A 17,446-nucleotide genomic window follows, 5' to 3' on the forward strand; every position below is an offset into this window, starting at 1 on the left:
CTGAATACTATACTGTAGTAACTGACATATTAACTCAGTGAAAGAGACTCGAGGTGATTGTTATCCTTTCGTGCAGCATACAAGTCTGCGATCATTACCAGCAGTATCAGAAGTCCCTAAATATCTGCAAAACCCTTGAAATTCGCATGTATACATGTGTTTCCGCATGCGCAGCCAGCGCAGAACAATTATTTGAACATGATAGGGCTCTCTCTGAAGTTTACTGGTATGCACTTTTACTTTTACAAATGGTTTTACGTGTGAAAGTAATTGGAGTACAACGTGTACATGTATTGAAAGCATACACACACGACTTTAATTAAGTACATTGACTTAATTACGTACATTGCAAGACTATTCACGACATTAGTTCACCCCATGGCCCGCAAAATACCGAGCCTTCTCTGCGCAAAAGAGGTTTTGCACAGATTGAACAGCGCCAGCTTTTGATGACTGCAGCTGCATGTGGTGCACCGGCCTATATTACTACGCTTCAAATATAGTTCTCCATTTAATCTATTTAGTTTGATTAAAAGCGTGAAGCATTAAAAATTCGTATTAACATGTTTTAATAATGATTATAGGATATTCCTTTTTTTTAAACGCTGCAGTGGTTTATACACATAACCTGACATTTAGTAAGCCGGTGTCACTAAAATATTGTTGCGCACACTGCCAGTCGATCTTTTCCCCAGTCCCACGTACAGAAGGAAGGTACATGTGACAAATTTATGTGCAAGAAAATTTGTAATTTGGGGGTTAACACTATTGAATCCTGTAATAAATTTGTTATCCGATACGTTAAAATAAGTATAGAGTTTGTGACTCTTGATTAGAGTTGTGAAGCAACGCAAAATGACTCAAGAATATGATCTTGAGCCCATTGAAATGACCATTGATATCGTATCCACGACACTGCAGCTGCTTTGCAGTACACTTCTCACGTAGCGTAGCCTACTCTGCATTGCTCACTTCGCAATCGATCGCGCAACCTGCTGCATGCTGCTTGTGTGTATGGTTGAGGGGTCTAGATATCGCGCACGAAAATTTGTGATGCTCTTATAATAGAAATTATTCCACAATCGTACCTGAATTTCTCAATAAATATCACGAAAATGCAGAAAAATCACCTCCCAGAATCTCCTGATGATATGATGACGGAGTAGTGCGCTGTCGCTGTTTGACATTGTATGTCTCGGGGTATGTAAAGGTCGCGCAGCTGCCCTCTATGACATGTAGTTTCATGCATGAAAGTGTGCCCCTCTGTGGCTGTAACGCACCTGTACTTCGGCTTTCGTAGAATGTTATAAACGATCGATCGAACAAATTACGAATTCTATCGGCTATGAGCGAGACGACACATCTAGGCTACAACATCCTTAAAACAGATTTTAAGCTAAGGTAGGTAAATTACCTAGAATCTCTATACAAGGTAAAAAATTGGAAATTTAGTGAAAAATTTGTGCGAAAAAATTGGAAATTTAGTGAAAAATTTGTTTTCGAAAAAATGGGAAGTTTCGTGAAAAATTTGTTCAAAATCAAAATTTCTTACCTGCTTCCTTCTCATGTTTAGCGGTTGTCAGGTATGTTTATTCCATGGGCATATTAACAAATTTTGCGCTTAGTCCTACGGCTACACGTAATATCGCTTGCTATACGCAGTTTCGCTATGCGTGACCATTAAGTCCCTGCGCGAGATCTAGTACCCTACTATACATGTGTATGTGCGGTGTTCGTGTACTGTAGATTCATTGCCCATAATCCTGATAATAGTGGCCGTAGAATCGTGGCCGCTATTATTCTGATTGTGATCCAGTGATTTTAGACAAAAAGGGTTGTCGGGCTGTCATGAAAGCAATGCACAAGTTTTATCGAGATTTTGCCAGTTGGTGAAAAGCAGAATACCAGATGGGCATTACAGGGCAATTACTTATCACTAGGAACTCGCAATTGGCGCCCTGCCCTTAGCTTGTGGCGTTAAAAGCATTGGGTTGGGCAGGTCATAATCGTATGCAATGTTCTGCCAATCATGTGCCATCTGATTCCGATGTACCATGCATGTACTATGTAGCAAAGTGACCAGACTTTGACTTTTTTTTTTTTGGGGGGGGGGGGAGGGATTGGGGGTCATGTTTGTGGTTGGATATTCTGACTGGGGTATCATTATGTATTAATGAATGTTTGTAATTACTCCAGCTAGGAGTGAGTGCTGCGCTTACTGGTGGTGTGGTGACAGAAATTACTGCCATACTGGCAATCAATGCAATGTAAAACTACAACCTGCCAAAGACTCATATGATGACATGGGCATGTGTGTTTGGGTACAGTCTACAGAATTATGTTTCATTGTGACAGTAAAGATGAAGAAACAATTCAGAGCATACTTCATTGGTTCTACCCCCAAGAGGTTTGTTCCCAGAGTGAGAGTCTGTTGTGTATAATTCATAGACACATGTAAGGTAAAGTTTGTGTTATGTAATCATTCTATCTCAGACAGGATGGCATCTGCTGATCTCCAGTGGCTGATTCTTCGTGACAACTCCTGCTTCCTGAGGAAAGGTGGCGGTGTTGTGCTCAGCACGGTGAGTACCTCACACTTTTCACTCTTTGGGTCTGAATTCACATCAGTAGACAAGTTTAAATTAATCTCCATGGTACAGAGTTAGTCTGTGGATTAGGGACAAAACGGCACATTGTTTGTGTACCTTTCACATGCATGTATCAGCGCATGTTCATTGTTGGATGTCTGTTGATATTACATGATCTGTCCAGCGTCACACACATGTAAGCAGACAAAGTATGAGTAATCTGTGGGTTGAACTTAAAACTACCTTTGTGAATTGGAACCTTAAGTTATCCCAATCTTGTGAGTGTTGAGCTTTGATTTCATAGGTGACTAACCGTGGGGATATGTTCCTGAATGATCTATGCTATTTCACTGTGTGCTGTGATTGTTGTGACTCATATTGTTCTTGACTCAACTCTCATGATCTTTTTGCAGTCTACAGTTGATTCTGCATAAGTTTGAAGTAAATTTTTGAAGTGAAGTGTTGGAGTGTTGCTTATGCTTATTCTTGAATCCCATTGGATTAGAATTATGCTTAATCAACTTCATTGTGAATAGGTCGTGCTTTGTCTCATTGGATTAAACTATATTAATTACCAGAAAATAATCAATGATGATATATCGAAAGTTCATATGCATAAATGTCAATATTGTCACGGTTATGGACAGGTACTCTTTGAATAGCATAGTGTGTGTTGTATGATATTTACATCTTTTCATTACAAGGTGGCAGACTTATATTTGATAAGTTTGATATTGAAAATGCAATTTAACACTGTATTAGAGATGGAAGTGTTTAAACGCTGGGAAACAAAATGTTTAGAGACTGGAGAATGTAGTTATGTTTGTTCTCTTCAAGTAACAAGAAAATGAATTGCCCGTGAGACACTGCAAGTGAACAGAGCATGTTACCAGCAAGGGATCAGGCTGCTCTCTGTCTCTCTCTTGTCTTTAATTTTACACATTATGTATGTTGCTTGTCTTTGTTGACATTGTATTCATTGTATTCATAGGTTTGATAGTGAGAAACTTGCTGTATTTTAGATCAGGCTGACTTGTGAATGTTTGTAAACATATCTTCCAGAGACTCCTGTACCCTTCAGGTATCAAGAAAATGACCTCCATGTAGGACACAGTAAGTGAACATTACAGGCGAGGGGAAAGGGTTTAACTTACTTTATTTGTTGTAAATTCCATTCGTGTCATGCTTTATGCATCTTGTCTCTGTCAACAGGAGCCAAACAACTTGAAGAACAGGAACTCCTTCAAGTACAATGGTCTCATTCACAAGAAGGTTTGTGAATTAATCATCTTTTTTTTTTCTTCCGGATTTTATGAACAAGTTCTGTTATTTTTGTGTTTACTTTTGTATGAAGTATAATTATGGTGTCGTTTTATTCAGGATGAGTCAGTGAGTTTATGTGTTCACAATCCAATGATTATTTCATTATGTACTTGATATAGATTATTCTACATCAATTTGCAAAGTGGCACTACTTATGTTTGAAAGGGGGCATTGTAATCTGCCTTGATATATATTTGTCAATACCTGCTTTCACAAAATTTTGCTACAATGAAATGAACATGAAATGAACACACAAGTCTCAAAATTAGTATTTGCATGTCTGTAATATACTTTATTTGTTCAGCTATAACATCTTGATATAACGAAAGAAAACTGCTGGTCTGGAGGACTTTGTTATAGCGTGTCTGCTTAGTACATCATGGCAATGCTTTGTACCATTAATTGTCTTATATTCAATTTCAATATCCTGCGTAGACTGTCGGCGTTGAGGCTGCAGCTGATGGCAAAGGTGTTGTTCTTGTCACTAAGCGGATCAAGGGAGGTGAGTGGATCAAAGCACTCCATCAAAACATACACGTCATATGTATTGTTGAACAAGAGGTGACGACTGAAAGCCATTCTGCATGTGTGCTGTTTGAATTTTGTGTCTAAGGGAGATACAGATTAACTGCATAAATGATTTTCCTAACTTGTCATTTTTTCAAGAATTTGTTACTGTATGCGTAGACAACTATTTCTATTACCAGTGAAAGCATAAATGTGCTCCTAGACATAGCTAGGTGATGCAGAAGAAAGTGGAGTTGAATTATGGCCTGTAATTGAAGCTCTTGGTACTCTTGGACTTAAGGGACAAGTTCACCTTCATTAACATAAGGATTGAGAGAATGTAGCAATATTAGTAGAACACGTCATTGAAAGTTTGAGGAAAATCAGACAATCCGTTCAAAAGTTATGCATTTTTGAAGTTTTCGTGCAGTCACCATTGGATGAGAAGATTACTGCAGTGTATGATGTCACATGCGTACAACAATTTAAAGGAAAATATAAAGAGAATTTCACAAAATGTCATCTTTTGAAAAAAGTACACATTCCCTTGACTCGTTACTGACATAAGGTGTATGTTATGGGTAATATTATTCCCATTGCCTTTAAAAAGAGGCAAGTCAAGAGCTCTTTTATTATGCGAAAAAAAGTGAAAATATGTTGAGTTTTCATTACATTTTCTTTATACTGTTGTACTCATATGACATCACGAGCCTTAGTAGTCTCCTCATCCAGCGGTTCCGACACAAAAATTTTAAAAATTCATAACTTTTGCATCGATTGTCCAATTTTCCTCAAACTTTCACTGATGTGTTCTACTAATATTGCTGCATTCTCTCAATCCTTATGTTTATGAAGATGAACTTGTCCTTTAATGTAATTAGCCAGAATTTGTTTTGCTGTCTGTTTGTTAGCTGGTATGTTTTCATCTTCTTTTAACTTGGTTGCTAGTAAGTCAGGCAAGGTGACTGAAACAGTGTGACAGTCCTGACACAGCCACCATTGTGATACAGTAGGGAGTTATCCAGATGTGAAATCTTTTTCATTGATATAGAGTTTGACATCTGTGCTAACGGGGAAAACAAGCAGAGTATTAGTAAAAGATATTACTGGAGGAGTAATGTTATATGTTCTTTTTTTGTGTGTGTGTTTTTGTTAGAATTCTAAGTGTGATTTAAATTTGTAATTCATGCCCCATGTTTGCCATTTGACAGCAATGAACAAGCCCGCCAAGATGTACAATCGCGTGGAGATGAAGAAGGACTCCCGCCGCACCTTGACCGCCATCCGCCGCACCCTGAAGAAGGGATACCGCAAGGACCTCAAGATGGTGAGAATTTCCTGATCTACTCCGGGAAGATATGAAGGAAATCCTTGCCTCTGACCTAATTGCTATGGATGTAGGGTCCTGTTGCATAGAAGTAGAGATCAAACACAAGTTTGTTTGTTTTATGTTAAGTGCTGTCTGGGGCAAATTATTTGTATAGGGCCCCATTTTTCTCTCTCTCTTCTTTCGTTCTTTAAAACAACAACAACAACAACAAGTCAGAAAATCAAGCATATGTCTCCGAATACTCAAATTCTTATTAGCCAATATGTGACTTACGTTAAATTTTCTCATTTATATTTGATTGCATCTCTTTATGCAACAGGGCCCAGATGTCAATTTTCTTTTTCTCAAAGGCATGTGGCCTAGATTTGTGTCATTCTTTGCCTTTGCATTATGTTTGTTAGTCTTGTTTTAGTTCTTGGTCCTTTGTAACTTGGTGATGCCACAAAACACGCAGATGATTCTGAGTACATGTGTGAGCATACATAGAGAAACAAACTAATCAGAATGTGTCATTACGGGAAGGTGACAGTCAGAGGCCAAATATTAGTATTCCAGTCAATATTGTAAGGGAGATATTCATATCAAGACTGTTAATTGAGTAAAGGTTTATACATTCTTTATGATTCCCCAACCTTAGGACTATAGATCTGCATTGGTAAATTGAACTATGGTTTGGAGAGCATGGTACTTGAGTAACTGTGAGGAACCATCAAAAATAGAAACAGGAGTCATTTCAAATGTTGAATATTTTCTGTGATAATACAGTCAGAACAACATTTTCTAAATAACCCAGCTCCACACATAAAGATCATGAGAGTACTGTCAAATTGTACTTGTGACAAGAGATGAGTTAATTGTTTGTGTCATGAATTTGAATCCTCTCCTTCCAGGCCGCTCTCCGCCGAGCCAGTGCCATCATCAGGAGTCAGAGGCCGGTCACAACCGTTCAGAAGAAGCGCTCCGCCAAGAACAGGAGAACATAAGCTCCGTCTCCCCTCTCTTCGGGCGACTGGTCGTGATTTGTGAACTCTCATGACGTCATGTTGCTCATCCACCATGCTCAATAAATGATTGTCGGTCTGTACATGCAGCAAACACAAAGCTTCATACAGTTTTTTTCTCGTTTTATTTATTGATGTTATCTGTGCTAAACTTGTGAAAGTCAGATTTGTAGAATTGAGTCCAGGACGTGTAGGAATATTTACTTTTTGAAATGCTTTGACAGTGTGCATCAAGTCATGTGTAGATTGTGGCATGAGTGTGTGTGTGTGTGTGTGTATCTTCGTGCCACTGTTTGTTTGTGTGTGTGTGTGTGTGGCGAGGGGCTTTGGTAGGGAGAAAATGATGTTTACACCGAGTGGACAGTAGCATGATTACCCTTCAGCTTTTGATGAATGTGTTGATGGCAGTGGAATGACATGGAATTGATTGGAAACGTGAAATTTGGGAGTGCAGTGATCAATTAAATTTGAACCCTATTACAGTATATTTTATGCACACTCCTTCAGAATAAGAAGAGACAAATTCAGCCATGATATATTACGGTAGCATGTATCACCAGGTACTTTTTGCTAACTTTACATACATGTACAGCTGCATATTAATTTATTACAATGTATTCCTTTGCCAAAAAGGCCATTTGCCACTCCTTATGCAATATGGACAGCGCAAGCTTGGACTTCACCATCAGCAGTACAGAAAGAAGTCCCAAGTACCCAAGTGTATGAACAAGTGTGCGTGTCTGTGTGTGTGTGTGTGTGTGTGCGTACATGCTTCCATGTGAGTGAATGTCGCCACTTCCCTCAATTCAATCTCGATGGTGTAATCAATTGACTCAAGTGTCTGTCGCAATACGTGTATGATGTTTGTTTTACTCTGTGCTTTGCAATCATTCACACTGGGATTTTGCACAAGGACAGTGCAAAGGCAAATACACACATTTACACTTGTGCATTGTCAAAAAATACACACCACACAACAATATATTGCAATACATAATACTAGTAGTCAGAAGGCTTGAAGGGAACAGACGAATCAGAATTCCACGATCAACCACCAATACTGGGAAATGTGAGTTTATTTTACATCAGGCCTACCCTAGTGGCGAAACTGTTCTTCAAATCACATTTCAAAGATCACGACTCGTGACTTTCAATTCTGATTTTGTTGTGCTTCAGAATAACATTAGCCTTGTCTCACTACCTAGGTCTCACCAATTGTGTCAGAGAAACCTTGGTGTGTTCGTTGGTATGGTCACATTCCAGTTGTCACATTTTGTTGTGTTTGCGTCTCAGAGATGAAGTGTAATAGTACTCCCTTCAACTGGAATACAAATACAGAGTGTAGTGTTTTCAGTGCAATAATAATCACCGTTGCATAAGGCAGAAAATAATTGGGTAAGTGTCAAAACATTGAACAGTTTTACTTAACTGTTGTACACTGTAATTAGCAAGCTTTTCTTGACATAAAATTACATGTATCTGTAAGTGATGCATTCGGACAACACACGTAACAACATACTTATATCACATAAGACAAACAAGTATGTACATGAAGTACACGCCCATCCTATGTCAACTGGTTTTTGATGTGGACGAAATGTGACTTGAACTTACACACGCTAGTAACTGTCTAAATATCTGTGGTTTATGGGAGGACCAATATTATATTTTACGATATTTTGCCCTTTTTCCTTCTGCACTGACAGAGAAAGAGAGAGAGAGAGAGAGAGAGAGAGAGAGAGAGAGAGAGAAATGAATCTCTAAACGTAGAGCAGTTTATTGACAGATTCTCCGGCATTGGAGATCTTGTCATTTGATGCGTTGGCTAGCATGGCTTCAGTACTCTTGCCGTAGAGGGCGATAGCACCTGTAAGCAAATCAAAAGAAGAAAGATTTTATTTTCCATGGCATGATGTGGACAGAGAGAGAGAGAGATGGGGGAGAGTAAGAGTAATTATTAAACGTATTAGACTGCATTTACTGTGTCGGTGTGGTGGGTTAATAAATACATTTCATTTAGTCATGCCGCAATGCCTTTTGAAGACACTGTGTAACTTGCGCTTGCTCAACAATGAAGAATGTCACCTGTTGTTTATATTGACTTGTATGTGTATAAAAAACACTCAATTATACACAAGTTTTGAATATTATGCAATCATCATAAGCAGGAATTATTTGTAAAACAAAGAACAAAACAATTATACATTTAACATGAACTACTGTTAGGAAGTTTTGAGTCTGCGAAAACTGGTCATTGGACAGGCTCCCTACATTTTCATGCCTTTGCTTTGTTTTGTTTTGTTTTAGTATTTCATACATTTTCAGTCAAGCATACATCCATCGCTTCATATCAATTAATGCAATATCAGGAGCAAAACTGATTTAGAATGGTAACCTTACCTTTTAGATAATGTATTGCTAATATGACACGATTACTCCATATGATACATTTCTCATTAATCCCGTGATTGTATACAGCCCTAGAATACCACGCGATGGGAAGGTCATTAAACGGGGTTTAGTAATTAGTTCAAATGGATTCTGAAAATTGGTTATGAAGGAAATTGATATCCATTAGCTATTGATCATACTGATCATGACAGAACTGAGAATGATCGTGTATCTTCGTACGTGTATATACCTGCGACGTGTGGGCAGGCCATGGAGGTTCCGCTCAAAGTCGCGGTGGCTGTGTCGCTGGTGTACCACGTGGAAGTGATGCTGACACCAGGGGCGAAGATATCGAGGCAGGAGCCGTAGTTAGAGGAAGATGAGCGAGTATCGGAGCTGTCCGTGGCGCCAACGGTGATGGCCTGCAGCACATAGTTATAAAAACAAATGTCATTACCCCTTACAAATGTCATTACCTCCTTTGTGTGCTTCGGTACCGTTTGACACCGAAAGCCCCGCAGCCTAGCACACACTGTCCATAACTCCTTGACTTGTAGGCCTACATGCCTGCCGAGTTCATTCAGTGACGTCACAAATATCAGACGTGTTCGCCGAGTTTTGGTAGGTTTTCGAAATAGAAAAGGAGAATGGTATTCTTCTCGCTGTATGTGGCGCAAATCTTTTCCGTGTGTTCGGGAATTGTAATAACTAGGGCTAGCTTAAACTCCTATTTGCAATTTCATGAAATATCGTTCATGTTTAATATCTTTGAATGTACAGTTCAAACCGTTTAGTTCAATTCCGGAAGAAGGATGTTACAGGTCGGCTGTAACCAGATTGTGTGAGAACGCCATTGTACACAATTTTGGCCAACACTCGCAAGCTTTGTTACAGATTTAGAGTGTCAAATACATGTATTTCGTAATTTTGAGCTTTGACAATAACGGGTTTATGCGTATCGGCTGGAATAGTGGGACACACTGTTGAACCGACTATTGTGTTAAGATCCTTGATCGAACTGAACCTAATCTACTCTGACCTTTACCGGTGTGTAGGCCCCTCTAAAAACGGTAACGAATCCACACTGTTGAACCGACTGTAGTGTTTAGATCCTTGATCGATCGAACTGAACCTAATCTACTCTGACCTTTACCGGTGTGTAGGACCCTCTAAAAACGGTAACGAATCCTTACCGCCGAGACGCGAGCTGGGGAATAGTTGCACGCATCTGCATTGCTGCCGCCAGCTGAAACGGCGGTTGGGATACCCGCTGCGATCATGGCCGAGACAGCATCGTCAAGAGAGGTGGATGCTCCTCCACCCACAGACATGGACGCGATGGAGTTACCGTCAGCATTGGCTATGACGTACTCGCATCCTGCGGTTAAAACAAGAAGAAATGTACAATGTATAAGAGGACAGGAGACTCCAGAGGACTTGAGCCTGACTGAACTTTAGCCCGATTCCAATGCCACGTATACTTTATTTTTCTTTTTATTGGCATCTGTTGGGTGGTAGAAGGCTCAATGGTGCACCACGTATTCTTTTTTTGAGGGGTATGTGGCCATGAAAAGGGCCTACCCACTCTCGACGTCAAATCTTCTACCACCCAACGTTCTACCGCCACGGAAGACTTTAAAGATTTCATCATACGCCTCTACGAGGAGTAGACCTTCAAGGGTACAAGAAGTATTTTCTTATGCCGTCACTGTTAGGCCTTCTACCACCCAACGTTCTACCGTCACGGAAGCCTTCAAAAATTGGCATCTGTTGTTTTGTACATGATCTCGTTCGTGGCTCACGAGCAGACAAAGGCCTGATAACAATCAATAATTTCTTCGTCTGATGTATGTGTGTGTCTTTTCATTTTGTTTTCGTTTTGTTTGTTTGTTTGTTTTATCAGGACATCCGGGGTTTGATTTGTAGTCAACTTAAGATTGATGAAATGATGTACATATTTGAAAGCCGATAGTGTATACCGCTTAAAATGCCGCCAGTGCTACCACTTCCAAAGCAGTTGAGGGTCTTGACACCCCTGATCTGCACCTCCGTAGCCACCCCGTAGGAGTCCGATCCCACGATACCAGCACAGTGGGTGCCGTGGCCGTTGCAGTCTTCCTGTAAGAAAAGGAGTGAAGGTGTAGCCAAACAATTTGGTGTAGCACACAATTACTGTCATAGAATCATCGTGAATGTGTCATTTGTTTACGGTGTTCATTCAAACTTTGTTATGATATAAGGAAGTATAATGATATACCCTTTTTGGAATACAAAAGGAAACTTCGCCAAACGCTATCTCGATAGCAGTTTTAAAAATGTGTGGTATGGAGTTAATTATGTATTCTCCTGCTATCCACAAATGCCTACAGCTTGTTGTCTTGCAAAATTAATGATGCTTAATGCTTAATGATGCAAAGACCAATATTACTATGGATTGATTACAGATGCTCAACATCAATCGAAACAATACAAAACTGACCTGGCCAGAAAGTGTAAAAGTAAGATGAACATTCATACTCTTTCAGGGTTGTTGTTTTACATGAACACTTACGTTTTCACCTCCAGCATAGTTCACCACCTGCTGAGCGCGGCCTGAAAATTCTTCATGGGTGTCGCGAACTCCGGTGTCGATCACCCAAACAGTGTAGCCACTTCCAGTGCCTGCGAAACCATTCAAAAATTTAAACGTGTTAACACTTTCTAATGAAGATCCTATGAGCTCATCAATATTCATCACGATCAAAATCACTCCTGTAGATAGCCGGAAATGATGACGTTTGTGTCGAAATGATTGTAAAATCAAATCGCGTCAGCACTCTTTATTGCAGATCCTATGAATCTATCAATATTCACCACGATAAAATTTCACTCCTTTTATTACCATAAATAATGAAGTTGTTGACTATTCCTTCGAAAATTGTTTCGGGAATCTGTCGTTATATAGGCTCGGATGTGCTTATTTAGGTTTTTTTCCATGTTTTGATCCAATGGATATGTATGATTTTCGTTTCGCTCCCACTTTTCCTATTCACCAAAGTCGTTTGTCTATAAACACACATCTGATCTGATGGATAGCTCCTAAATGTCAAGTTTTCGTTTCGCGTCAACTGTATGTTCTCACAAAAGACTAATGCCTTTCAAATCTTGCTTACCCCTCGGTCCATAGTAGTTATCAAGGGGTAGATCCCTCTGGTCGATACGGTCCAGACCCCAGGTCACCTGAGCGCGGTAGACGCCTTCCTGCTCCACGTACTCGACGGCTTCTAGGCTGCGGACCTGTCGGGGTGTACAGCAACAAGGAGTCGAGAACCACTATACTGATGCCCTATAATGCTTCTCCAGGGACTCGGGGAGGAGGGACGGAAGAGCGCATAGAGGGACCAGGAGAGTTGGGGAGGGGTCTAGGGGAAGTTGGGTGCACGGGCGGGGAGGCAAGGGATGGGAGGAGACATGAAAAAAGGGGTTCCACTGCCGGTGGTCATCGTGTTGTTGGTTAATTTATTGCAGTTCGCGAATCAAACACAACAAAACACGAATTCATTCGACAAAGTACAATTTTATTAGCATTAACATATAAAGGAAGAAAAGGTTTGAACAGCTGGCAAGTAGGGGGCCTACACATGAATAGAAGTCTTATACCTGTATACGGTACCTGGTTTTCTACACGAGTCTCTATTTTTCAGACTTACGACATCAAGAACCCTGTCGGACAGATCCGCGGCGAATCCTCGCAGGACGCGACGGAACTTGTTTCCAACACGACCACCGGTAAGACTGACAGCGGAGGCGATTTTGTCGATATCGTACTCGTCCTGAAATGGGATGTATTTTATTAAAGACACAATCATGATATTGATGCAAATGAGAAAAAAAAAAATCAGTTTTAAAGGCATAATTTACCATTTGCAGATGAAACAAAAACCCGGCGTTAGTGCTTTAAAATAGTTTTAAAATATGAGTTAGGGATAGAAACAATCACTGTAAAAATTTGAATCGGTAAAATCGATGTTAAGTATTGTTAAATATACAAAATGTGAACAATCGTTATGATAAAAATGTTTCCAGACTAAACCGACTACCTTCATGCGGTTTATTGAGAAAAATACAGATCTCCTTATATTTTAGGCTTTATCACGAAATTTTATATGATTATGTAGAATGTTTTGTGGTACAACAGACCTACACATATGCGTTAAATGTCATATCTTGAAAAAATTTAAATCACTGTTCCCAAAGGTAAACTGAAACATTAACGAATTACCCTGAGAGGGCCTGTTTATTGATATTTTCTTTTCTTTTGAAGTTTTTGTACAAGGAGGAGATGGACACCACCCTGCAAATCATTGCTTGCCATTTCATGAGCAGAAACCAGTGAGGTGCATACGATTGAAATTAGATAATGCATACCACATCTTATAATGCATTGATACATGGTGCATAGAAATTAAGAGAATCTCTATACACTGACCTTGAGCTTGATGATGTACTTGCCAGGGATGGGTTCCGAGTGCTTGAGTAGCGGAGCCAGCTCGGCTGTGGCAGCAGCCATAAGAAGGAGAGCAAGAAAAGCACGCATCTTGCTATACGAGAGAGGTCACAGAATATGTGCTATTTGCAGTTCGTTATTTCGAAGGTTCGTTGATCCGAAAATGCATAGGGGATTGGGGGTGGGGGAGAGAAGGGGTTTCTTATCTCCAAAGGTTCCTTAATCCAAAATGAAATAACGTTCTTTAATCCGAACGTTAGTAATACCGAAGGTTCGTTAATCCAAAAATGAAGTAAGGTTCTTTATTCCGAAGGTTCGTTAATCAGCTAGTTCGTTAATTCGAAAATGAAGTAAGGTTCGTTATTCCGAAAGTTCGTTAATCCGAAAATGAAATAAGGTTCGTTAGTCCGAAAATCAAACAAGGTGCGCAATTCCGAAGGCTCGTTAGTATAATACGCATTTTCTTTATAACAATTTCGGATTAACGAACCTTCGGAATAATGTACATCACCCCATCAATTCCATGGATTATTTAGCGTTTTTCTACAAGAGTTTTGCCTTCTTAGTGAACGGAGATTGAGTTTGGTGGCGATGCCCACTTAGGAAACCTTGAATGAATATTGAGCAAAACTGACTACTGCAGTAAAAACTGTATCAGTGTATGAAGAGTTTCCAAAATGTTTGCACAAAGACTCACCGTTTATGAAAAGCACCGGTCGATTTTGCAAAATATAAGTGTAATGAGAGAATTTGGACTCCTTTTCACAGGAATATCTCCGTTTAAAATGCTTCGTAGGAATTGTTTGCTCGTCCAACACTGTCTTTTCATTTGATGCGCTTTGAGAGATACAATATGCGACGCATCAATGTTCAACTAAACCTTATAGATAAAGCTGTTTACTCAATTTGTATCGCACGCATGTAAAAAGACAAGCTGTTTAAGCTCCCACAATATCATGCAGAAGATGATATTATGATATGCATATTCAGTAAATACTACTCATAATTTGATAGATTACATAAGATTCATGCAGGGTCATTCTGCTTAATTCAATAATTGTGAATCGTGTTCCGGCATGAATCGTACATAATTTTATGATTTCAGTAACTCACAAAATATGCATATTGTCATATTTCTGATCACTAAAAATCAATAAAGAGTTATACCTCCCATCAGTTGCCATCTTAGGCTGAAGAAAACTTTTTGTCAATGGAAACACCTCTCGAATTTCTCGTCGTATTTTGCTATGCTAGGCGAATAAAGATATACTCGTACAAGATTGTGAAGAGGGGTTTACTTGTGTGTTCGATATATATATATATATATATATATATATATATATATATATATATATATATATATATATATATATATATATAATTGGTTTCCCATAACCATGCAGAGATCGAGCTTGCCTACGTACAGCTGATGTAAAAATAATAATGTTCACAATCACATGCTACAACAAACAGCAAACAGTTAGTAATGATACAGATTGCCTGACTGCTCCTGTAGAAAGAATAGTATGAAACACAATGGGATCGCGAACACACCTTGATGGAATACTGTGTTCTTTTCTGCAGAGATGGTCAAATACATCTCAGTACGACTGTGTTGGTCTGTCAGATGAGCTGTATCTGAAATATCATGAACCATAATATATACTGGCCTAGATAGATCAAAGCAGGCATAAGATTTGCATGTCAAGAAAACAGGATTGGACTGTATCAATAGTGCCGAAACTCATAGGTCTATTATGCATACTGACATTAATGAAGGCTACCATGATCAATCTACAGACTATGTCTTACTATCGCATTTGACCTGGATCTGTCACATTTTGATGAACACGTTATCATAATGTAGATAACAACCACCTTCCACCCAAACGTAGTCTTTGTCAAAGGCCCTCTCTGTGTAAGTAATAAATTGCAAGAGCAGCGAGCTGAGGGCCTTCACGCGAGACTTCAGCGACAGTCGGGCCTCTGATGCGACAGGTCTCGCGCTGACGCGCTCGGCATTACAAACAAAGCTTGCTTACAGCTGTTCTACAAGACTATTACAAGGACATTTAAAAAAGAAAAGCAATGGTACTAAACACTTGTATTCATTACAGTCATCCCTATCTGTATAGCTTTTCAACAATATGACGCTAAGTAAAGTACCTACTGTTTTTAATCTTGTAGAAGGGGCATCCTATCATTTTTCGGGATGCATAAAGGGGGGGGGTGGCAAAACTTGGAGGATTATACACTGTATGCGATGGAGCGAGAGAGAGAGAGAGAGAGAGAGAGAGGGATCCCTCCAACATGAGGGAGCTATTGCATTTTTAGAATTAAACATGATCTGGTGCACTCTTTCGATGGAATATTTAGTTGGAAAATTATTCGGGCAAAATGATGTTTGGCCTACTCACCAACTTTTTTCCTCGGAGAAACATCTGCCCCTGCCTCCTGATCGACGTCGTCTTGAAGGGATCATGGGGAGGATATGTCTTGGCGAGAAGAACAATAATTATGTTCACATAATCATATCGATAGCACTTCGGGAATACGACTGCGCTTTTATGGTGTCCATGCGACAGGGAGGTGTAGTGGTCCTCAGATCCAAGTTCTTCCCGCGCAGATGATAAATGATTGTATGCAGAGTAACTAACACAGCACAATTCCTGTGTATGAAATTCGCATGCTGTGATTCAGTGAGTTTATTGAGAAGCCGGCATTGAAGATGGGATTGTTTGTAGTGAACGTGAGAGATCGAGATGTGTATATACTTCGCGAATCAGAGAGCAAGATGATGAGCGAATTATTGACGGTTATAGTGTAGATCTATGTATAACTACGTGCTTTCGCGTCGAAAGTTTGCCAAGAAGTGTGTATAGAACATAGAGCTGTTATGGTATAGAACGAGAATGAATGGCCGACTTGAATGTTCAATGGGAAGTTGTAAAAGGCAAGGGGAACTTTTTCTCGAGTTTTAGCGCAAGAAAGAAAGTGATTGGTCAATAGTGATGTCCCTCTCGCGTTGCTATGGTAACGCAAGGCGTGACTTGCGGTGAAACGACGAACATGCATCGTCCCGAAACAGTCCAACCGTGGCGTAAAAGCATTCTTTTAGTCAAACCAGGGAGGTTATGGAGATCAGACCATGGTCAAACCACGAGCAGATGTGATCTCGAGTTCAAAAACGAGAATGGACAAAACGATTGCAAATGGAGATGACGAGATATGAAAGCGATGAGAAATGACAGTGTAGTGGCCCTACAATCTGATATCTATGGTACACTATAGTTCTGTCTGATCTGCTGTCATCGCGAAGCTAAATTTCAAAAGATATAACATATTGGCGCTTTGGGATTAATGTCCTCATATGGGGTAAAATATATTTTTGCAGCCGTGCATAGTTGCTCCTAAGTTGTATGGCGAGTTCTCCAAGAGCTATCGCTGGTACATGTACCACAAACCAAAGAGAATCTTTTTTTTTTTTCAGTGCGTTTTAAATAAAAATCACTCGTGAAAATGAACTTTGAAACGAAATGATGGGTGCCATCATGGGACAAGACCAAGCTCATCTTCATTTTGACCTCTGTATCGATCGGATGTAAATGAACGACACGGGAAAGGTAAACATCCCGACGATGGCCTTTGCTTCGACTTCCAGAGGGAGCTTGCGCCCTCAAACTCCGCGATACCATGTGCACAGCGCGCGATGATTATGTACCATGTACGTATTACGTACAGCCAAGCTCTGACACTGTGATCCTTGGTACAGCTAGCTAGCTTACACTGTGCGTGCAGCCATATATCCAAATTCATCCAG

The 17,446-nt window shown here is 39.8% G+C and overlaps 2 protein-coding genes across 3 annotated transcripts; one reads left to right on the forward strand and one right to left on the reverse strand.

The window, feature by feature from the left end:
* The first annotated feature begins 664 nt into the window (after positions 1-664).
* LOC140240425 (large ribosomal subunit protein eL28-like) lies at positions 665-6,849 on the forward strand. 2 transcript variants are annotated; one of them, XM_072320191.1, is made up of 6 exons: positions 665-714; positions 2,494-2,582; positions 3,801-3,860; positions 4,347-4,413; positions 5,630-5,745; positions 6,639-6,849. In XM_072320191.1, the coding sequence occupies exons 2-6, from the start codon at positions 2,499-2,501 to the stop codon at positions 6,729-6,731; spliced, it is 420 nt and encodes a 139-aa protein (XP_072176292.1). In that variant the 5' UTR covers positions 665-714; positions 2,494-2,498; the 3' UTR covers positions 6,732-6,849. The 2 variants fall into 2 exon arrangements, with proteins under 2 accessions (XP_072176292.1, XP_072176293.1); XM_072320192.1 differs by having other exon boundaries at positions 691-714; positions 2,498-2,582.
* A 1,660-nt stretch (positions 6,850-8,509) lies between these two features.
* LOC140240408 (aqualysin-1-like) lies at positions 8,510-13,727 on the reverse strand. The gene is made up of 8 exons (XM_072320176.1): positions 13,609-13,727; positions 12,830-12,952; positions 12,293-12,416; positions 11,692-11,801; positions 11,120-11,258; positions 10,334-10,518; positions 9,391-9,562; positions 8,510-8,616 (listed from the first exon to the last, which is right to left on the reverse strand). Exons 1-8 carry the CDS (start codon positions 13,714-13,716, stop codon positions 8,510-8,512), a joined length of 1,068 nt encoding a protein of 355 aa, XP_072176277.1. The 5' UTR covers positions 13,717-13,727.
* Positions 13,728-17,446: the final 3,719 nt, after the last annotated feature.

Source organism: Diadema setosum, chromosome 17 (genome assembly GCF_964275005.1).
Source record: "Diadema setosum chromosome 17, eeDiaSeto1, whole genome shotgun sequence".
In the NCBI taxonomy this organism is placed as follows: domain Eukaryota; kingdom Metazoa; phylum Echinodermata; class Echinoidea; order Diadematoida; family Diadematidae; genus Diadema; species Diadema setosum.